A 23,315-nucleotide genomic window follows, 5' to 3' on the forward strand; every position below is an offset into this window, starting at 1 on the left:
ATTTTGAAAAAATAAACTCATAAAGTATTTTCTCATATTACTGAAAGTGATAATGGTGTAGATAAATAATTTTTGGGAGGTGCTGCTTGCACTGCTCGCACTACTCTTTACACTGTATTAATATGAAATACTAAATATGAGCTTATATAATTTTTTTTTTAAATTGTATTTTTATACGTTGTATATAGACTCCAGTTGATAAAAGTGAAATTTTCAATTTCACATAATCGAAATTATCTAACTATATCTGGCTAATCAGAAGTCAACATGACATTGAAAAACAAATTTACTTTTATAGCCAAAACAAAAAAGTTTTAACATGCTCAGGTGTATTCATTTTACCCATAAACCTTATTTAATAATTTCAAATATAATTATATTTTATCGGGTGGCTTAATTAGCTCCAAAAATAAATAAATAAGATATTTGAAAAATCATTGTCCTCCACCAGTTGAAGCCATCCTTGAAGTGTAGCTTCCCTTTTTTTCATTCATTTTCTCTAATACAGATAGTAAAACTCATGGAGATATTGTATAACTTGTGGAAGATTTTACATTTCTCATCCATGGATATTGACCGCTAAGTTGTCTTTTTCCTTTTTTTAATTTTTAATTTAATTTTTTATTTTTTCCGTCATCACTATATGTACCCATGCTCTGTTGTTTTCATAATCTAAACCTTTGATTATATAACTTTGAATTTTCTTGCTGATAATTTTTTTTTCCCCTCCTTTTGAATTTTCTTGCTGATAATTTTTTTTTTCCCTCCTAATTATTTGACGAGAATTGGAGAATGAGTATGATAATAGACATTTTTGGAATTTTATTAACATATCGGTGTAGAGACTAGAACGCAATTTTTTTTTTCTTTCTTTTTTTTTAAAAAAAAAGGAAAAAAAAAAGAAGGAAAAAGCAACCGTATAAATAAAAGGTCCGATATATATATATATATATATTTTTTCCGTTTAATCTACTATTGACCCATTAACCATCAGAAACTGAAAGCCCATACTGTCGATGTTGAAGCCCAATATGTACAAGATATCAATAAAAAACGGAAGGCCCAACTTGTTGATGAAGACAACATGTATATGGTCCAGTTGAAACTTGAAAATCTGCCGAACAACCCTACCTGTGAATTTAATAGAAGCTCACATGAAAGCTATCGTACAAGTCAAATTCCAATCAATATATAAGATGGTTTTTGGATCAATTTAGAGATACCAAAATGCATACCAAATAATATGACGAAATATTAAAATTTATTTATGCATATAAACTAAATATAGAAGGTTTCCCCCCCCAAAAAAAAAAAAAAAACAAAGAAAAAAAAAAAACTAAATATAGAAAAAGCGAAATCCATTACAAATATTAACTAATCAGTTAATCATATGGTAATAAGTAAGAGAAACGAATTTTTTTAAAGGGATCAAAACAAGATACCATGAATCTCTTTAACAATTTAATGAACATCTTGCAAAGCTTTGGTTAGACATGATTATATTGTAATCTGTAAATCTAAACCAAAAGCACAATATACAAAAAGATGCCATGAATGATATATCACACAAGAAAATATACGAACATTGTACTTGAAACAGGAGCTCCAAATTACAATGAGAGATAAATACAAATACTATAATTTGAACCCAAAAAACTATAATTTAAACCACAACTATTCATTATACACTGTTTTCCTCTCTAGAGAGGATAAACTTTATTCTCTTTCATATCACACCAGAAAAACCTATTTCACGCAAGAAAAAACTATTTACATGGCGATTATGGTTCCCTTGCAAGGGTTTAATCTTCCATGCGGATGATGCACCTGATAGATTTGCCCTGCAGCATATACTCAAACGCTTTGTTGATCTCCGAGAAAGGTACCGAATGAGTGATAAATTTTTCCAGTTCCAATTCCTGTAATTATCACAAGGAAATGACACTCATAAGTAGATCTTAATAGAATAGCCCTGAGAAACCAGAAATTCCTCAAGGTCACCAAATTTATTGGGCCAAAAAAAAAAAAAAAAATGTGACACAAAAGCTTTACCTTGTTCATATACTTTTCCACAACACCAGGAATATCAGTCCGGGGCTTGTAGTTACCATAGAAAGTACCCTTCAGAGTCTTTTCGTTTAAGAAATTTACTGGATGGGTTTTGAATGCATCATCTTTATTTGGCACACCAACTAGAACTGCAACACCCCAACCCTGTGAAAAATTTCATCATAATTTTTGCTTTCAGTGCATTTTAAAGGGAAAAGGATATAATATGTGATTCTTGGAAAACTAAGCAACAAAAAGAGAAGCTTAGGGGACAAGAAGTTTACATCATGAACACATTCAAATGCAGAGATCATGGCCTGAATGCTTCCTGTACATTCCACACTCCGGTCCACTCCTCCATTAGTCATCTCAGCAATCACCTATTTTACAATCAATATTCAAAAGTGTGTCATCCTTTTATTGAACTGAATATTACCAACATTGTTTCCAAATAAAATATTATCAAGCAATAGAATTAAGCTTGCTAATTGTTTATAACCAACCTCTTGGACAGGTTTGTCATAATCATTTGGATTCACAAACTCATTCACACCAAACTTCTTGGCTGTCAAAAAGGTAATCAGTCAGCACATAGAAATTTACTTATAAAATTGATGTCAAGAAAAGAGTTTATATATATATATATATATCTATACATATATATACCATTGGATGAATTTAGACATTGCAGAAATATAATTCAATTCATCTCTACCTTCTTCGAAACGACTAGGGTTCAAATCAACACCAATGATCCTTGCAGCCCCTGAAATCCTAGCTCCTTCAGCGGCCTAAAGAAGAAAATATTGTCATAAACCCTAAAACAAAAAGAGAGAATCAAAACCAAAAGATCAAGAGGATAAACTTACAGCGAGACCAACAGCGCCCAATCCAAAGATGGCGATAGAGGAATCCTTCTTAGGTTTTGCAACATTTATAGTGGCACCAAGACCTTCATTGAAAGGACCAGATTGATTAACACAAAGCACAAAAATACGATTTCATAATTAGGATTGTCCAAATGAAAGACAAAGTTATAATTAAACCTGTGCATATTCCGCAGCTAAGAATACAAACTTTGTCAAGTGGGGCTTTAGGGTTGATCTTTGCAACACATCCAGCATGGACAACAGTGTATTCACTAAATGTAGATGTCCCAACAAAATGGTATATGGGCTGTCCATTTTTGGAGAACCTTGTTTTGCCATCATTGATCATGACACCTCTGTCTGTGTTGATTCTTAGGAGATCACACATGTTGCTCTCTTCTGACTTGCAGTGGCGGCATTCCTTGCACTCCCCGGTGAACACGGGGAGGACATGGTCACCTGGTTGAAGCTCAGTCACACCCTCCCCAACACTCTCTACAATTCTATAAAGCAAAAACGATAGGTATTATGGTTAACACAATTAGTTAATTAGCAGAAATGAAGAAAGATACCCAATACAATTCTAATGCCAACAGAACAAGCAATGTTATTTGCTAATTAGACTCTAATTAAAACCTAAATTACTTAGAGAAATACATACCCTCCAGCTTCATGTCCAAATATGCGGGGGAACAATGGTGTCTGTCCCTGAAATTCGAAGCCAATCACCCATCGTCAGTGAAGATGAAATATGCAAAAATTTCGTGGCAAGAAAACCCCAATAAAGAATATGTCATAGCTATTTTTCTGGGCCATTGATTGAGTTTAGCTGAACTAGGCAATTGGCAATGAAGAAAGATTATGAAGGTAAAATGACTGAATGTTAAAAACCAGATTGAAATTAAAGTTTGACAAAATGAGTTTATATAGAAATATGTTTATTTAAGTTATACCTTGGCTTCCCAGAAATAAAAACCAGAATGAAATTAAAGTTTGAGAAAATGAATTTGTATAGAAATATGTTTATTTAAGTTATACCTTGGCTTCCCAGAAATAAACATCAGTGTGGCAAAGAGCGGTGAAGAGGATCTTTAAGCGGACTTCATTAGCCTGTGGTGGTGCTACTTCTACTTCCTCAATTACCAGTGGCTTCCCAGCTTCCCACGCCACCGCAGCTACATTTTCATGCATTCATAATTAGAATTCAGTACTCACTATTTGAGAATTAAAAATATAAATACAAAAATTAATCATATTATATATATATATATATATATATATAGAAATAATATAAAAAAAGATGTATGAAAAAATATTGTGAAGGACAGCATCCAAACCATTAGATTTACATGATTTTGGTGAATAATATAGTAGACTACTTAGCTCACTTTTATTATTGGCTATTTACAGATAGAATCGATAAATCATATTAATTTAAAGTACTTTTTATTTTTAATTTTTAATATTAAAAATTTAATAAAAAAAAGTGAACCTTTAATAGATTTTAATAAAATTCTCACATGGTGTTGTAGATCTTTCTTTAAAAAAAATTAAAATTTTTATGCATTTTTTTTCTTACCACTATTTAATTTTGTATTATATTAATATTTAATATCATAAAATAAACTTAATAGTCTACTAAACCAAAACTAATTTTAACACACACACACACATATATATATATATATATAATTTAGACATGCTTGCATAATTTTTTTAAAAATTCCTTACAGTATGTAACCCCAAAAAAAAAACAACTGACAAAAAAAGATAACACAATTTATGTTAAATGGAAGACCAAATTAACAACAGTGTAATATCAATTTTCATACTCAGAAAAACAGAACACTGGGGTTTGACACCAAAAAAAAAAAAAAAAAGAAGAAGAAGAAGAGACGAGCTCCATTCTGAGAAAAACAGAACCTATTGGGTTTGACCCAAAAAAAAAAAAAAAAAAAAAAGAGAGAGAGAGAGAGAGAGATAAATTCCACGCTGAAACAAAGAAAGGAACCAGAAGCTATATGAAAAGGCAAGAAAGCTTATCAAAGTGATGAGCTCCGAAAACTACAAACAGCATCAATGGTAGCAGAGCAGAAAAATGGTGGGTGAGTTGCTCACCTCTGCATTTGATAACCCGACCAGCTGTTCCTGGCATAGCTTCCTTCTGATGATGATGATGGTTATGAAAAATGATGGATTCTTTTTTTTTTTTTTTTTTTTTTTTTTGTGGGGGGGGAGACTTTGAGTTGTGAAAGATGATTGATAAGTTGAATATGGCTTTGAGATTTGGGAATACAAGTATTTATAGAGTAAAAGTGAGTGAGACAGAGAACATCAAACAAGGGAACAAACAATTAATAATAATTATATGCAAGATGGGTTTTATTTTAGTATCATATTGGGTACAGGGATAATTATAATACTAAATCAACTCTAAATTTTCTTGATTTATCCTAAAGATCGTGTCCAAGTTGTAAAAACCGCTGCTAAAAACTGTGTTTTGCAGAAATGGGTTTCGGTTTTAAGCTTTAGCTTGCCTTACCAGCAGCGCCTTTGGGTTCTATTCCTCGTGGAGTCAACGCCACATAGATTCCAAATTTCAACTTTTTCTGGTTTTAAAAATCTGTTTTTGGGTTGGAACAGATGGGACCCGACTAAGGTTTTTTGTTTTTTTTTTTTTTGGGGGGTAATTGGGATCCAATAAAGTTGGTTTTTTTGAGCATGGGAAATATTAATTATAAAAGTATTTATTGATTGTATAATAATATGTAGCTGTTTTAATAAATGTGACTCTTTTTTTTTTTTTTTTGTGGTACACTGTTTCGAAGAATGTGATTTGGATACAAACGAATCGTCAGGAATACTCTCTTGTATATAATATAACTAGTGGTCTAAAACAAACCATAGCTTACGTATATAATGTATATATAATAACAGAAAGCAATTCTTCAAAAAACAAAAAACAAAAAAAAAAAAAAGGGCAAATAGTTAGGCATGGTGTTTCACCAAAAAGAAATAATAATAATAATTAGGCATGGTGGTACAGTATGTTTAAAGAAAGGCTTTGGATTCGATGCGTTGTTTTCATCTTTTTCTATAGTTCTTGATACATTTTTTTTTTTCAGAAAAAAAATAAAGAAATTATATTAAATATCATTGCGATTATAATATTATTGGGCAGAGAAAGGGAGAATTAAAGAAAGAAATTAGAATAACTTCTATCAGCAAATCGAACTCAAAATTAATTTACAAAGCACTTGTTCTTAATTGAAGTATTTTATGAATATTTGATTTTATAATAACAGGGGGGCACTTATTTCCCAAAGTAGACACGTATTATCCACCAAAAATAGTGTACAAAAAGTGAAAAAAAAAAAAAAAAAACTTTACACGCATTATCGGTCTAACAGTTAGATCAATAACCATGAATAATGTGTAAGGTCAAAATTATGGCCAAAAAAAAAAAAACATGTGTGAGTTTTATAAAATATACTTTGTTGCAGCATGTTATCAATCATCATTGTAATGGAGTGTAGCTAGTAAGAGCATTTTCATGTCATTGTTAAAATATCACATTAGCCTTTTATTTGCGTAAAAAGTAAAATAAAAATACATCTCATAACTATTTAATAATATTTCCAATTTAATAATGTTAATTTTTAACATGTATTTTTAAAAAATTATTATTTAATATTAACATTAGTATTTATTATTAGAAAACTCTGTCAATATCAAAATTTTAAAAATGACATTTACCATTATATATATATATATATATATATATTTTTGGAGAATAGCTATTCGTGCAATATATTAGCTCACTACTATGGAAACATAGTCACTCGCACAGTAACATCAATAAGTGAAAGAGCATTACAAATTTGATGCTATATATTTTTAATTTTTTATGATTAATTATTTAGTAAAAATTAACAAGAACAAAACAATTAAAAAGATTGTGTCAATAAAGTCTCTTAATCATAGATTCTAGAATTGAAATTATATTGCGAAGAGTAATTAATATCCTAATATTTACTACATAAATCAAGGCATAATAATGTAAATGTAAATGTTAAATACGAAAAAAAAAAGGATTACATGTACCGAAGCTATGATGTTAAATATGATCATAAATAGAATAGTTTGACAATGAAGTAGGATTAATCAACTGCAAACAAAAAGAATTCATATTAAGTAAAATGGTCTGCTCCTCATATCCAGTACTGCTCCTTCCTTTTAAAATATAAATTATTGTAACTTAATAAAAAAACTAAAAAATAAATAAAAACTAAGAAACAAACTTACATTATCCATTATATTACCAAAAAAAAAAAAAAGTACTTACATAATCCATTTATAAATAAATAAATAAAAACTATACATTATTCCGTGCTCTATGTACAGTATAATTTTGGTAATCTTCAAGAGGCTGTGTGGGCCTCTAGCTCCATAATTAAAATAAAACAAATGGTCTTTGGAGCATTCAGTTACTGGGCTGATGGTGGGTCTTGCTACCTTTATATTGGGGGAATTTGGCCCTTTGCCCTCACGGGCAGGGCTTTTACTGAATATACCCCCTCTTCTTTTATTTTTTTTTATTTTACCCTTTTATTTTTCAATAATCCTAAAATACTTTTATATCAAAATTAAATATTTTTACCTGTTTTCTTTTTTTTCTTTTTTTTTTTCTTCACAGGCCTTTCTCTTCTCCTTCATCACCTTTCTCCCAAAGCTGGCTCACCTCTTCTCATTCATGAAGATTTCTTCACTTAGTTGCCCTTTTGCCAAACAACCTGGTTTTATCTCTCAGGTCACTAAAATTCCATACATACCTGTTCAATTTGATAGTTCAGAATTCGGAATTAGGGTATTGTGAAGAAAGAGAATTTTAAAAGAATTAGGGTATTGCGTTGCCACCTCGTTACAAAAAATTCCTTTTTCTTCCACGCAATCCAATACCCAATAGCCCAAACCCCTCTCCATCGTCTTTTCATTTCCTCTGCCTTTTGTTTTTTTAAGAAAAAAAAAACATTACATTACTCAAAAATTTAATTTAATATCCTTTTTCAACCTTCTCGTTGTTATTTCTTTTTGTTCCTTTGGTGTTTCTTCAACCCTTGTTTTATGTTTCCGCGAACCAGAGAATCAGCCAAACTATTTTTCTAGATTGTTAAGGCTTCAGAAGAAGCTGCGTACGTCAGAGACCTCTCAGATGATTTGCTGCAGCCAACTACAAAACGGTCTTACAATGTCTCAACCAAGGAAGTCATATTCTGGAAAAATTTTAAGTGCCAACAATTGAAGTGTTCCCTGCAGCTGCTCTAACACCTGCACTAGCAGCACCAGAGATGAGAATGAGTGAGTGGTCCTGAACCTCCTTTCATTTTGTCGCTTTCCATCATTTTTTGGGTAGAAAATTTGTTAGTATATGCAGACTTTCAATTGTTGCAGTAATTATGATGTAGTATCAAGTCTGTATGCAACTATAATTATTGCCAGATTAATAAATTCCATAAGCAAGGAAATTTATCTTGTTCTATTGCTTTCTTTAAGTACTCATCAGAAAATCTGTCTTCAATATTGCAGGCTGAGGGAGGAATCAGAAGCCCTTTGTTGGAGAACCCGAATATATCCCCCTAGAAAGGTAGCCATGCCGAGTAGATATTGGTAAAATGCATTAGAAGGTTCTTAAACAGTCATGACATGAAGGGGTTAAAAAAAAAAAAAGTTTAGAGAAGAAAGAACAAACTTTTGAACAATAATAATTATAATTAATTTCTCAATACCTTTGTCCAAATTTTGTGTTCATCTTTGGTCATAATGAAGGACCTCTGTTTGTGTTAGGAAATCACTCTAGATTTTTTGAATAATTTCTTAGATGCTATATACATAATTTTAAATGTTTTGAGTTTCAGGCCAAGGTGTTATTACTCTTTGTACTGACTCTTTCAAATGTGTTAATGGATGATGCAGGCTTGCCAGACAAGGCATCAACAACAAGATTTGCATTTGGTTGGGTGGGTTCTTCCCTGTGGTACTGTCAAATAGCTGGTGAAAATCTGAGAGTTTTGATATGTTTGCCTGCATTTGGGAAGCTTCACAAAAAAGTATTGCAGATGTGTTCTGTGGGTTTGGGTTATCAAATGTTGAACTAAGCGAGCTTGTCTTGTCCTGTGCTCCCTTTTTGCTTTGTATAAACATTCTTTTTGGAAAAAGGAATATATATATTTAGGAATCAATTTCTAAAATGATTAATAGGAAGAGTAACTCTTGGAATCCGTCATTTCTATTACAATAGGTATGACTCAAAATTTGATATGCAGCAATATTTGGTGGTGATTATACTGAATGTATCATTTTTTTAGGACAATGACCAAGATTTTTTCTTGCAGTCTTGATATTACAGATAATAAAATTCAAACCATGCCATGGGCAGCGATTCTTGAAAAGGTTGTCCAGCTACAAAGTTTGCAACAACTTTGTGTGGTTAAGGATCTTTTTGCTCATGATGTGGTGATGCAATTGATGCAGAAGGAAAACTACTTGATCGGAATGCTTAACAAGGGAGTACTTGCATTTCCAATCTCAAAATGGGTCCCTGGTGCTGGTCCAACTGTCAAATCTGGTTCAAAGGGAAAGTGTCGTCGTTTGATACTGACTAAAACCCTTGAGTGGACCTTAAATTGGTGCATACTACAGAGCATGTTTGATAGGTATGTTAAACTTGACCGTGCATTTCTTGTCATGGATTTCTGTTCATATTTAAGATACATATTTTGATTGGTGCCTACAGTTGGACATATGTCAATATGTAATATGTAAAATGTCCATTTCATATTTTTGAGACAATGTGTAGAAGACAAGAAGTTATTTTTAAATTTGGCAGTTCTTACAAGTTTGTTCTTTTCAAGGGATGGTTACTTCTTATCCTAGATGCTTTATTGAACTTTATACCTTGCCTTTTAAAAGACAAGGTGGCAATGCAAATTAGAGATAGCCCTCAAATAGTCAGACAACCCTTTATAACGAGGAAATTTAAAATATTTAAAAACTTGATATAATTAAACCTGTGATTTTATCCAAAGATTTGACTTTTGTTCATTTTCCAGTAAAAAAATGTCACGTTTAATTTTTTGTTTGCAATTTGATATCTTAGAATGAATAAATTTTTTGCAATCAATTTATTTAGTTTGAATTCTGATTTTTCCTTATCTTATTTACAACTGATAATTTAAAAACTTGGAACCCAGTGGAGTTAGAAGGTTTGAAAAAAGCACACATTCAAGATGGCGTTGGAGTGGTGCAATATCTTGTCTGGTTGGATAAGCAGGTAATCTGTGAAACTTGTGCATCTGTTTATTTCTTGGACAAGTAGTCAATATACCCTTTTTTGAGGAAAAGCTTTTTATGAAAACAATAAAACTAAAAAAAAAAAAAAGAGCAAAAAAGATGTCTAAGCTTTTAGTGCATATACGGATGTAGGAGATATATGGGGTTTCTGGTTACTTCTTGGAGGGAGACAAAGTGACTAAGAAAAAGCAATTGTAAGTTCATTTTTTGTTTTTTGTTTTTTTTGGTTTTTTTTTGGTTTTTTTAGGTTGTTATGCAACATCTAACATTTGATTGAGATACCAGTTGAGATGTATTGTGGCCTAAATATTTCCTGAAAGAGGAATGTAAAAGGACATAAACCGTATCAGACAATTTGTCAGTACACAGCTTGTGTATATTTCTATGTGTTTGCATGCAATGCTCTGCTTGTGCAGTTTCAATACACACTAATCAAATAATGATGGAATGATTGCAAGCATGGCAAATTTCACCATATAAAGATAAATAAAGTGTTTTCCAATTTCAAATGAACTTTGACATGGATATGCTAATTCCTACTTTAGCAACCACTTTCAAAAGCTAGCATGACATTCGATGCATAACAAATTCCAATATATCAAGAGAAATAAAGGGTTGTCCACTTTTAAAATGAACTTTGACATGGATATGTTAATTCCTACTTTATTAACTACTTTCAAATGTTCTTGTTAAAAAGTGATATAGTTGAAAATGCTATACTGCAGTAAGTGCTAATCTATTTTGTTTTTCCTTTTTATTATCATTATTATTATTATATTTTTTTGAGTCTTGCAAAGTAATTTTGTTTGCTTTATTTTGCAGGTCCTCAAGGGTCATATTACACTTGGGAATGCTCAATTTCCTAATGGAACCAATGGTATTTTATTTTATTTTTTAAATTATGTATTTCATTTTAAGTGAAATGTATTGACTATATTCTTCTAAGTTTGTGTGATAGGAAGGTACATGTTCATTTTCCTACAAGTAATGCCCTAAACATTCTTGCTTGAGTTCCACTATAGAAAAATGGTCTTGATTATCGGCATGGTACAGGCCACGGAATTGGGTTTTACCTTAATGTTCATGAAGGCAAGTGTATTTTACTACTTTCCTCTATTATTACTGGGTATGAGCTATTGTCTCAATTGTTATATTTGAACCTTTATACTTCTTTATGGATACTATAGGTATTTAATTATTTTATTTGAAACTTGTATACTAAATATTGTAACTAACCGCAGACATTTCATATTGTTTTGATAACATATCATTCCGTCTTCAGTTTTTGGTTCAGTTGTTTGTATGTTTCTTACTATTGCATGGATGATATTACTGCCCAATGGTAATGACCAATGCATCATCGGTAATTGACATTTGTACACCGTCGTAAAAGACTCACAACAATTCCATCCGGCAACTTCAATCATGTGTGTTCCAACCGATAACATGCTAAATGTAGCATTATTAATGATAAATTCTGGCAAAGTAAGTGATCAAACGGCATTAAAAAATGAAAACGTTCAATTTGTTTTTGATTCAAAAATTACCGAAGATTTCATCAGTAATTATCGAAACCCTATGGCAATCACATTTTACCAATGTTTTGGCCCCCACAAGTCCCCTAAGGTGTGTTGAATGCAAAAAAATGAAAAATATGGATTCTAAAATTATCCTAAGGAGAGAAAATTCCAAAATTGCTTAAAAAATTCTCAAATTTTCTAAAACAATAGGATGACTGTTCACCCTCGGTAATTCCCGAGGAAATCGTCGGTAACCAACAAATACTCTCTGGAAAAATTACCGACGGTTTCGTCGGTAATTCCCGAGGGTGTACAGTTCATAACATTTTACCAATTTTTTGGGCCCCACAAATCCCATAACGTGTGTTGAATGCAAAAACATGGCAAATAGGGATTCTAAAATTATGCTAAGTAGAGAAAATCCCAAAATTTCATAAAAGTGTATCAAATTTTGCAAAACATTTGGATGACTGTTCACCCTCGGTAATTCCCGAGGAAATCGTCGGTAACCAACACATACCCTCTGGAAAAATTACCGACGGTTTCGTCGGTAATTACCGAGGGTGTACAGTCAATCACATTTTACCAATTTTTTTGGGCCCCACAAGTCCCATAACGTGTGTTGAATGCAAAAAAATGAAAAATATGGATTCTAAAATTATCCTAAGGAGAGAAAATCCCAAAATAGCTTAAAAAGTTCTCAAATTTTGCAAAAAAATTGGATGACTGTATTCCCTCGGTAATTCCCAAGGAAATCGTCGGTAACCAACACATACCCTCTGGAAAAAGTACCGACGGTTTCGTCGGTAATTACTGAGGGTGTACAGTCCATCACATTTTACATGTTTTTTGGGCCCCAAAAGTCCCATAACGTGTGTTGAATGCAAAAACATGCAAAATAGGGATTCTAAAATTATGCTAAGGAGAGAAAATCCCAAAATTTCATAAACGTGTCTCAAATTTTACAAAAAAATTGGATGACTGTACCCCCTCGGTAATTCCCGAGGAAACCGTCGGTAACCAACCACATACCCTCTGGAAAAATTACCGACGGTTTCGTCGGTATATACCGAGGGTGAACAGTCATCATATTGTTTTGCAAAATTTGAGACACGTTTAGGAAATTTTGGGATTTTCTCTCCTTAGCATAATTTTAGAATCCCTATTTTGCATGTTTTTGCATTCAACACACGTTATGGGACTTGTGGGGCCCAAAAAACTTGTAAAATGTGATGGACTGTACATCCTCGGTAATTACCGACGAAACAGTCGGTAATTTTTCCAGAGGGTATGTGTTGGTTATCGACGATTTCCTCGGGAATTACCGAGGGTGAACAGTCATCCAATGTTTTTGCAAAATTTGATACACTTTTATGAAATTTTGGGATTTTCTCTACTTAGTATAATTTTAGAATCCCTATTTGCCATGTTTTTGCATTCAACACACGTTATGGGACTTGTGGGGCCCAAAAAATTGGTAAAATGTTATGGACTGTACACCCTCGGAAATTATCGACGAAATCGTCGGTAATTTTTCCAGAGGGTATTTGTTGGTTACCGACAATTTCCTCGGGAATTACCAAGGGTGAACAGTCATCCAATTTTTTTGCAAAATTTGATACACTTTTATGAAATTTTGGGATTTTCTCTCCTTAGTATAATTTTAAAATCCCTATTTTGCATGTTTTTGCATTCAACACACGTTATGGGACTTGTGGGGCCCAAAAAATTGGTAAAATGTTATGGACTGTATACCCTCGGGAATTACCAACGAAACCGTCGGTAATGTTTCCAGAGGGTATGTGTTGGTTACCGACGATTTCCTCGGGAATTACCGAAGGTGAACAGTCATCTAAATTTTTTACAAAATTTGATACACTTTTATGAAATTTTGGGATTTTCTCTCCTTAGCATAATTTTAGAATCCCTATTTGCCATGTTTTTGCATTCAACATACGTTATGGGACTTGTGGGGCGCAAAAAATTGATAAAATGTTATGGACTGTACACCCTCGGGAATTACTGACGAAACCGTCGGTAATTTTTCCAGAGGGTATTTGTTGGTTACCGACGATTTCCTCGGGAATTACCGAGGGTGAACAGTCATCCAAATTTTTCGTAAAATTTGATACACTTTTATAAAATTTTGGGATTTTCTCTACTTAGCATAATTTTAGAATCCCTATTTGCCATGTTTTTGCATTCAACACACGTTATGGGACTTGTGGGGCCCAAAAAATTGGTAAAATGTTATGGACTGTACACCCTCGGGAATTACCGACGAAACCGTTGGTAATTGTTCTAGAGGGTATTTGTTGGTTACCGACGATTTCCTTGGGAATTACCGAGGGTGAACAGTCATCCAATTTTTTTGCAAAATTTGAGACACTTTTATGAAATTTTGGGATTTTCGTGTATTTGTGTGTTCGTGTAAAGCCGTTTGTTTGGTTTTTTGTATTTGTGTGTTCGTGTAAAGACGTTTAGAAAAAGTTGATTTTTGTTTGGTTTAAAATATAATAGGATATGTATGTAATTTTTTTTTGTTTGAAGGTTACAATGGATATTGAGGGGTAGAACAAAAAAGATATAAGTGAGGGGGCAAAAATCATTAACCTCGGTCCTATGAGGGTATTGGGCCAAATTCCCCTTTATATTGTGTTTAATAATTAAGGTCCGGCCCATTGTTAAAATTGAATTATATTAAATGTGGTTTTGGTTTCATTAAATAAGTTGAATTATATTTGCAATGAATTGTATATATATAATATATGCGATTATCAAAAGTCAAAACTTGTTTAACCAGTTAACAACAGCGGCGCATTTTATTTTTGAGAGATAGCAACGAATGGATAGTAGCATGAGTCATGAAAAATAAAACTTATATATAATCAATTATCATGTGCGTAATATCAAAGTATGATAACGATAGATAATAAAAATAAAATATCAATATCTAAGTGTTGGATTGTAAGTATTATCAAAATATAGCTCTTCTTTTTTTTTTTTCTTTTTTTTTCTTTTTTTTTTTAATATTTTGGAAAGTTATCTATGTGATTTTAAAAGAGTTAATTGTAATTTAGTATTCTTTAATTTGGAAAAAACAAATGTATTTTGGATCTTCAATTTAAGATATTGTAATTGAAGCCTTCAAATTTCAATTGGTATATTTTAGTACAATCAAAATTTTTGGCAAATGACAATTAATTAGAGAGTAATAAAATGCAAATTTATGAAATTGGAAGATAAATTACAACAAATTAAAACTAAAACCCCTAAGTTGCAACAAAGTTGATCAAATTGAATTATTAAAAATTGGTAAAGGGGATGGAATTGTTAACCATCTTTAGTAAAAAAATAAATAAATAAATAAATAAATACAACAAAATTTTCAATTACAATATTTTAAATTTGAAAACTCAAAATGCAATAGAAGATACTGAATTACATTTAACAAGGAGTTTAAAATATTTGCTAATTATTTCTCGTTGCAACTGAGATGGAAAATTTATTTATTTATTTATTTTGTAATATTGAAACTGAGATTGAATGGATATGCACAAAGTGTGCTAAATTTAAGAGTCTGTTTTATAACTTCATAAACATCTTACAAACATTTCCTTCAACATGAAAATATCATAAAGGTGCATAACTAATACTATACACAATGCTTAAAACTCCATAACCGTTCATTACACAATTGTTTCCCCTCCTGAGACACGAAGGGTGGTAAACTTTATTCTCGTTTATATAGATATACACACACGCCACAAAACTTCATTCTCGTTTATATATATATATATATATACGAGCCACAAAACTTTATTCTCGTTTATATAGATACATACACACACCACAAAAAAGCTATATTTAGATTGCATCCGTAGTATATATATGTTTGAAACCTTTTAGTCTTCCATGCGGATGAGGCATCTGATAGACTTCCCTTGCGCCATAAGCTCGAATGATTTGTTAATATCCGAGAAAGATACAGAATGAGTTATAAATTTTTCGAGTTCCAATTCCTGCAATATCGCATCAAAATGAAATTCACAATTAGTTCTCATAAATAAATCAGCTAAGAAACCAACAAATCACTTAACCATAAAGACTACCAAATATAGGGGAAAGAAAAACATTTACCTTGTTCATATACCTCTCCACAACATGAGGGATATCACTACGCGGTTTAAAGTTCCCATAGAAAGTTCCCTTGAGAGTCCTTTCCGTTAAGAACTTTAATGGATGTGTTTTGAATACAGCATCATTAGTTGGCACACCAACTAGAACTGCAACACCCCAACCCTGTGAAAAATTCACCAAAAATTTTCAATTTTCACTTTCCAAAGACAAAAAAGATAGAATATTTTATTATCTTGTAGAGCAGTAAAAGATATTGGTGAATATACATCATGAACACATTCAAAAGCAGAAATCATGGCCTGGACACTTCCTGTACATTCCACAGCTCGGTCTACTCCTCCATCAGTCATCTCAGCAATCACCTTTTAAAATTGAATAAAAAAAATTCAAATGTTCGTTAGTCTTTTGTTGAACCAATATCACAGACAATGTGTATCTCAACTAGCTAGCGCTGTTTCATGAAACAAAAATACAGCTCAAGTGGAAGAACCCACCTCTTGAATAGGTTTATCATAATCCTTTGGATTCAAAAATTCAGTCACACCGAACTTCTTGGCTGTCAAAAAGAATTAAGTATATAAGGGTCATTTAATTTATATAAACTTATTTTATATGTAAAACAAGAGCAGAGGATATGTACTTTAATATGCTGAAACATGTATAAACATAATTGAATTAATTCTCTATACCTTGTTCAAATTTAATGGGATTCAAATCAACACCAATAATCCTGGAAGCCCCAGAAACCCTTGCACCTTCAGCAGCCTAAAATATTGTAATAACAAAAGTGAGAAAGGGAAAATCCCAGTCACAGAACAGAGAGAAGCAAAACAACTAAAGTAGAAACAAAGAATAACTTACAGCAAGACCAACAGCACCTAATCCAAAAATGGCAACCGTGCAACCCTTTGGAGGTTTTGCAACATTTACAGTGGCACCAAAACCTTCATTAAAAATAAAAAAATTCATCAACAAAAAGTTAGGAATTTTCCAATAAATGAAAGAAAAATCTTCAAAAACCTGTGCAAAATCCGCAGCTAACGATGCAGACTATATCAAGTGGGGCAGCAGGGTTGATCTTGACAACACATCCAACGTGGACAACAGTGTATTCACTAAACGTAGATGTCCCAACAAAATGGTAAATGGGCTGTCCATTTTTGGAGAACCTTGTTTTGCCATCACTGAGCATCACCCCTCTGTCTGTGTTGATTCTTAGGAGATCACACATGTTGCTCTCCTTCGACTTGCAGTGGCGGCACTCCTTGCACTCCCCTGTGAACACAGGCAGGACATGATCACCCGGTTTAAGATCGGTTACACCCTCACCGACGCTCTCTACGACACTGCATCAAACAGAAAGCATACATGTAGAAGATAGTAGTCAGTTAGTATCATATGTAACTTGATTTTATCATCCTGATTTTGTTAATTTGGAATTCTGTCTAAAGATAATAAAATACCCTGCAGCCTCGTGACCAAGTATGCGAGGAAACAAGGGTGTATGTCCCTGAAATATAAAACCGTTTTCAAACTTTAGCGTAGTTTTCCATGCTCATTAAAACCATCTTAAATTAAGCATGTTCATCTCTGGTAACTGAAATACAGAAATTTTTTATTAGCTAGCAAAAGCAAATTAAGCCAAACAAATAATAGATTTGTGATAAATATAAAAACATATCTCAGGTTTCTAATAATATCACCCATAATTTCTAGATAAATCCAATTTACTTTTATACCTAACTTAAATTAAATTAATTTTATTTTTTTCTACGCAATAATAAATTTGAAATCTTAAAAGATTTTCCAATATTTTTTTATTAGTTTTATTTAAATTGTGTAAAAAAAAATTTTCACTTTTTTTAATTAAAAAATGAAAACTTTAATTTTACAAGCTTTTTAAGTAAAAATATATTTGAAAAATATATTTAATTGAATATATTTGAAAAATTATAATACATTTAAAATATATTTGGCAACTTATACCTTGGTTAATAAAAAAAAAAAAACTTATCTTATTAAATCACCATTTTTTTTTCAAACTAAGAAATTATTACTTAATTTAAATAAAATTAATTAAACATATATTAACAAAACTTTAAAGTTTTCAAATTAATTATTAAATAAATAAATAAAAAGAATTTTAACAGTAATTTAACTTAAATAAAGATATAATGTTAATTTAAAATCTTTTAAAACGTGTAGATGATATTATTAAAAACGTGAAAATTATTTTTGTATCCATTCAAAATCTTAAAAGGCGTAAAAAAATATATATATATATAAATACATATATATTTCCTTCTAAACTAATTATAAAACGTGGACGATTTATATAAAATTGTTTCGAAGTACCTTTGCTTCCCAGTAAAAAACATCAGTATGGCAAAGGGCATTGAAGAGGATCTTCATGCGGACTTCATTAGCCTGTGGTGGTGCTACTTCTACTTCCTCGATTACCAGTGGCTTCCCAGCTTCCCAAGCCACCGCAGCTACAATTACAAAAATTAGCAAAGTTATAAAACAATAATAATAATAATAATAAAGAAAGAAAGAAAGAAACCAATTATGGGTAACAAGGAAGATGAATGAAACAAAGTGATGAACTTAAGTATGTGTAGCAACATAGCATAACAATGGTGGATTGCTCACCTTTGCACTTGATGACCTTCCCAGCTGTGCTATGAGACATGGTTGATGATGATGATGGATGATAGTAATATTTTGTATGAGATAGATCGATGGGTTGAATATGGATATTAGGCTTGTGAGCTGCACTATTTATAGGGTGAGTGAGTTAGTGAGACTGAGAAAACAGAACCCCTACCCATCAATCACATTGTTCAAGTAAATTACAGAACCCCACCAGCAATATATAAAATCTTATCTCATTCAAAACACAGTTTGATATTTCTTTTCTTTACTTTAGTTTTTTTGTTTCTTTGCTGATGTTTGTAAACGATGTTGATTATCTCACTGATGGACAGGATCGTTATCCGAAATGAATCATGCCAGATTTTAATTTTCTTAAAAAAAAATTACCAAAAATTGATAATAGCAATAGGTGTCAAAGAACCAAGTTAGATAACAGCAATCGGTACCAAAAATTGATTGATAGGTTGAATGTGGATATGAAGCTAGAGAGCTACACTATTCAGAACACACCAACCAACCAAATTGTTTGAGAAAATAACGGATGGATATCTCTCCCTGTTTTCCCATCTGCCCGGTCATAAAATCTTTATGTCATTCAATAAAAAAGTTATTTTCCTTTTCTTACTTTGGTTTATTTATTATTTATTATTTTCTTATTTTGGTAGTTGTTGTTTCTATATCTTTTTTAAATATCATGGAATGGTAAAATGTCACTGCCTTACTCTAAAGAGTAAATTCACTTCTTTTACAGAAATGGATGAGGTTTATGTGGGACCCACATTCCACCGATTATTAAAAAAGAGAGTTGTGTATTCACACAAAAAAAAAAAAAAAGGAGTTGTACAGTACCCCAACTACAAAATATGCTTGGTGATAGGATATTTATGAAAAAAGAACCATGTTAGATTCAATTTTTCTCTTCAGATAGATAAATGATATTTCATCAAGAAAAAAAGTTAGATAAATGATATGATGCCACATGTCTTGAACAAATTTGAAAAAATGCAACTTTTTACTTGTCTAAAAATGAGGCATAGTCATCATTAATAATTTGAATAGTTGTCGGAAATAATTGATATACTTGATAGTTTCTTCTATATTTATGACTTAAGCTTTAAAGGACACTCATTTCCTTCTACAGTTGATTAAAAACTACTTTTTTAATAAAAAAAGTATAAAAACAATAATATTTATCCTTGTATATTTTTGGAAATTTATCCATGTGTATAAAAATTATTTTGTATTTATTTAGACAATATTTATATTAATCCATAGCATTAAATAAGTCACAAATATAGAAGAAATTATCAAATATCAACTATATTCTTTTATATATATATATATATAATATATATATATAGATTTATATCAACTATATCAGTTATTTCCTAAAACTATTAATGTCTGAAATTAGATAAGTAAAAAAATTCAATGTTTCAAATTTTGTTTAGAACATGTGGCGTCATATTATTATGTATCGTGATATCCTCTATAGAATGGAGGATCCTTGGCTTCAGCAGTCGATGCCAACTTACCAAGTGGAATATTCTAAAATTTTTGCTTAATGGTTTTTTCTAATTACTTTCAGTAGGAAACAGAATCACAAACTTCAAGTTTAAATTTGTATATAGTAATAAATGAAAGCAAAATAAGATGTTGGACATGAATTATATGGTATAGAATAATTAGAATGGATTCTCTGGACTTAAATTCAAACCAGTTGAATAGAATAAATAATTGGAAAAGATATAAACTCAAAGCTCCTTTTTTTTTTTTTTTTTTTGGGTAAATATAAACTCAAAGCTCCTTGTCAAATCACTTTACAGAAACTAAAATAAATAAATAAAAATTAATTAAATCAACAGATTCAACACTGTCTTTTATTTTGCCAACTGGTATTTTTATATATAAAAAATTATATGGTGTGTATCAAATTAAAACGATATTTTTTTAAAAAAATATTAATTTATTATGTGTGTATATATATATATATAGTATACATAATAAAAGTTAAAAAGCATTAATTTTGATATAATTCACAATGTAAAATTATTTTTTATATATAAATATTTCATTGATTCGGAACTAATGCTTCCGAACAAGGAAGAAAAAAGTTAAAAATAAAACAGGAAGATTCTTGCATTTAAAGCCATTTGGCTACCGAAGACACGTATAGACAAACAGGTTATCCCACGCCTTCCATTACTTCCCAATCTGATTTTTTTTTTTTTTTTTTGATGAATCCATTACTTCCAAATCTTAATAATTCAGAGGTGCAGAAAATTGACGTTCTATATAAATCGGCCCAACTGATGGGCATCAGCTTATATTTGTGGTCAAAGTCAGTGTACAATTATATGTAATTTTTTTTTATTTTTTATAAAATTTGAAATACATACCAAAAAAAATCATGGATGTCTATATATTACATTATAAGTCTATACGTGTTGTGGCAAAATAATATTTACTTATATTACACATATATTATATTGGAATTGATATTCAAATTTGAGATTATTATAAAAAAAACAATACTTTTATTATTAAATTACTCCAAATTTATATTGTATTTTAGTAAATCAAACTCAAATCAAAGGCCACTTGATTGTCTTTGATTTTAATTGCAGTATTTATGAATGATTAAATGATAAAAACTCAGAGATGCTAGTTAATTAAAAACTAAACTGCAATTAATTAAGGTAGTTTTATCTTCCTTTAAAGGACAAATAGTGGGAGTGTAAATTAGGACTTACAATACAATTCCATAAAAGAGATGGATAAGGAATATGAACATGGCGAGCTGGTCAAGAACACGTAATATTGGGGTCCATCATCGTACTTTGATGTATTAGCATGGAATATCAGTACAACTTAATAATCAACTTTATTTATTTGGTATTTTTAAAGCAAAAAAAACTTTATTTATTTGGTATTTAAGTTATGCTGCTATTTCAATTAATAGCATTATTGACACGTAAGCACGTCATTTCTCATAACAGAGTTTAAAAAAAGTTGTGGGGTCTAGAATGCAGTACTACCCGTGTTATTACCTATAATCGATAGAGTGTCTGGTAAAATGTCAATTATATATATGTATATATATATATATATATATACATATATATGGACAATCTAGAGGAAAAAAATTCCAAGTGTGCGGCTGGAAAATCGCATTCCCTAGAAATTCAATAATTCACATTCTAGGTAGAAGACAGTAATTAGGTAATTACCACTAATAACCCTCAATAATTGGTTATTAATCGTAATAACCATAAATCATTTTCGAATCGTAAACATTCTATATCTCCGATTGTGATATTATCAGCATTATTGTCTAGACTATATTATCAGCAAACATTTTATATCCGATGGTCAAAACATTATATATTCTCAACAGTGATATTATCAGCATTATTCTCTAGCCTATAGCCTATATGATCAGTTTAATCCAATATACTCAATATTTCACTTGGAAGCAGATGGCCCAGTTAAAAACACTAACACACACACACACACACACACACACACACACACACACACATATATCATATACATGCGTGAAAACTAAGAATTTAAAAACAATGATATATATAAATAATTTAAGAACAATTAAAGTAGGAATTTTGTTTTAACATTCTTAATAGCAAAATAGGATTAATCAACTTCCAAACAAACATAATTCATAATAGCCCAATCTTCAGGAGGCTTTGGGCTGAAGCATGTCAACTACATGGCTCATGGTAGGCCTTTGCATCTTTCTCTTCCAGAAGTTGCTATTCATCATAAAGGTCTCTAGGGAGAGTCAAGCCTATGAGGGCTTTTCTTTATCCAAAAAACAAAGCCTGAGGGCTTTTTTATTTTTATTTATTTATTTATTTTTTTCTCTTCAATAGTAAATGTTGTTTCAACTACATGGCTCATGGTAGGCCTTTGCATCTTTCTCTTCCAGAAGTTGCTATTCATCATAAGGGCTCTCTAGGGAGAGTCAAGCCTATGAGGGCTTTTTCTTTTTTTTTTTTTCTTCTTCAATAGTAAATGTTGTTTTGTTAATGTCATTTTTAAAATTTGACATTGATATAATTTTTTAATAATAAATATCAATATCAATGTTAAATTTTAACATTATCCTTCCAGTAACAAATGTTAAAAAATAGTATTGTTAAATTTTAAAATTTGTTTTGATAATTTATAAAATCCACAGTAAAGAATAAGTGTGCATAACAAAAAATATAGAAATTTAAATATTTTTTTTAACTAATTAAAAAATAAATTTAATTCAATAAATATATGGATCCCATCAATTTTTTGATAATGAGATTCAGTCGTAAATTTTGCCAATTACATTTTTGGTATCAAATTTGATAACAAAAGTGCAATTGACAAAATTATCACTCTTATTAAAGTAGTAAAATAAGCACATTGTGCCATTTTTTATTATGCCATTAAAGATGCTTTATTAGTGTTCAAATGTATGAATTTTGAGTCCAGAAACTATTAGTTTAAATTAGAGATTGTCTTATACCTTCATCTGTGTGTGTACATTTGGCCGTGTTAAATTGTCCTTCTATATTCTTGTTGAGAAGAGTATTCTTGTGCTGATATAGGATTATGATATCTCACAAAATAAAATAGATTGCATAGAAGGCTAATAATCAATTTATATTTTGTGCTTATAATATATCTACAACCTTGTTGAACATGATTATCAAAAACATCTTCTTGTTGAAAATAT

The 23,315-nt window shown here is 30.8% G+C and overlaps 2 protein-coding genes and 1 long non-coding RNA gene across 4 annotated transcripts; 1 reads left to right on the plus strand and 2 right to left on the minus strand.

Annotated features, from left to right (window-relative positions):
• Nucleotides 1-1,540: 1,540 nt before the first annotated feature.
• Nucleotides 1,541-5,476, minus strand: LOC107421622 (alcohol dehydrogenase 1-like). Its single transcript, XM_048475384.2, has 10 exons — nucleotides 5,037-5,476; nucleotides 3,957-4,093; nucleotides 3,580-3,626; nucleotides 3,096-3,421; nucleotides 2,919-3,001; nucleotides 2,765-2,840; nucleotides 2,553-2,614; nucleotides 2,334-2,429; nucleotides 2,053-2,214; nucleotides 1,541-1,919 (listed from the first exon to the last, which is right to left on the minus strand). The coding sequence occupies exons 1-10, from the start codon at nucleotides 5,071-5,073 to the stop codon at nucleotides 1,803-1,805; spliced, it is 1,143 nt and encodes a 380-aa protein (XP_048331341.2). The 5' UTR covers nucleotides 5,074-5,476; the 3' UTR covers nucleotides 1,541-1,802.
• A 2,103-nt stretch (nucleotides 5,477-7,579) lies between these two features.
• LOC125421714 (uncharacterized) lies at nucleotides 7,580-11,561 on the plus strand. Of its 2 annotated transcripts, XR_009638951.1 has the most exons (8): nucleotides 7,580-8,276; nucleotides 8,505-8,562; nucleotides 8,892-9,216; nucleotides 9,311-9,368; nucleotides 9,450-9,631; nucleotides 10,169-10,248; nucleotides 10,401-10,462; nucleotides 11,091-11,561. It is a non-coding gene; the product is annotated as an uncharacterized LOC125421714 (long non-coding RNA). The 2 variants fall into 2 exon arrangements; XR_009638950.1 differs by having other exon boundaries at nucleotides 7,581-8,276; nucleotides 9,311-9,631.
• Nucleotides 11,562-15,352: 3,791 nt separating this feature from the next.
• On the minus strand, nucleotides 15,353-18,741 carry LOC107421625 (alcohol dehydrogenase 1). Its single transcript, XM_016030901.4, has 10 exons — nucleotides 18,581-18,741; nucleotides 18,284-18,420; nucleotides 17,392-17,438; nucleotides 16,949-17,274; nucleotides 16,790-16,872; nucleotides 16,618-16,693; nucleotides 16,423-16,484; nucleotides 16,195-16,290; nucleotides 15,929-16,090; nucleotides 15,353-15,810 (listed from the first exon to the last, which is right to left on the minus strand). Exons 1-10 carry the CDS (start codon nucleotides 18,618-18,620, stop codon nucleotides 15,694-15,696), a joined length of 1,146 nt encoding a protein of 381 aa, XP_015886387.2. The 5' UTR covers nucleotides 18,621-18,741; the 3' UTR covers nucleotides 15,353-15,693.
• Between the last annotated feature and the right edge of the window lie 4,574 nt (nucleotides 18,742-23,315).

Source organism: Ziziphus jujuba, chromosome 5, assembly GCF_031755915.1.
Source record: "Ziziphus jujuba cultivar Dongzao chromosome 5, ASM3175591v1".
NCBI classification, from domain to species: Eukaryota; Viridiplantae; Streptophyta; class Magnoliopsida; order Rosales; family Rhamnaceae; genus Ziziphus; species Ziziphus jujuba.

Excerpts from the sequence above, each read along its gene's own strand:
- LOC107421625 (XM_016030901.4), bottom strand. The coding sequence starts at position 18,620 with ATGTCTCATAGCACAGCTGGGAAGGTCATCAAGTGCAAAG. Across the intron at positions 17,439-18,283 it reads TTTTTTACTGGGAAGCAAAG|GGACATACACCCTTGTTTCC; the intron begins GTACTTCGAAAC and ends TTTATATTTCAG. Across the intron at positions 15,811-15,928 it reads TGGAGAGGTATATGAACAAG|GAATTGGAACTCGAAAAATT; the intron begins GTAAATGTTTTT and ends GCGATATTGCAG.
- LOC107421622 (XM_048475384.2), bottom strand. The coding sequence starts at position 5,073 with ATGCCAGGAACAGCTGGTCGGGTTATCAAATGCAGAG. Across the intron at positions 3,422-3,579 it reads TTTGGACATGAAGCTGGAGG|AATTGTAGAGAGTGTTGGGG; the intron begins GTATGTATTTCT and ends TTTGCTTTATAG. Across the intron at positions 2,841-2,918 it reads TGGGCGCTGTTGGTCTCGCT|GCCGCTGAAGGAGCTAGGAT; the intron begins GTAAGTTTATCC and ends TTTCTTCTTTAG.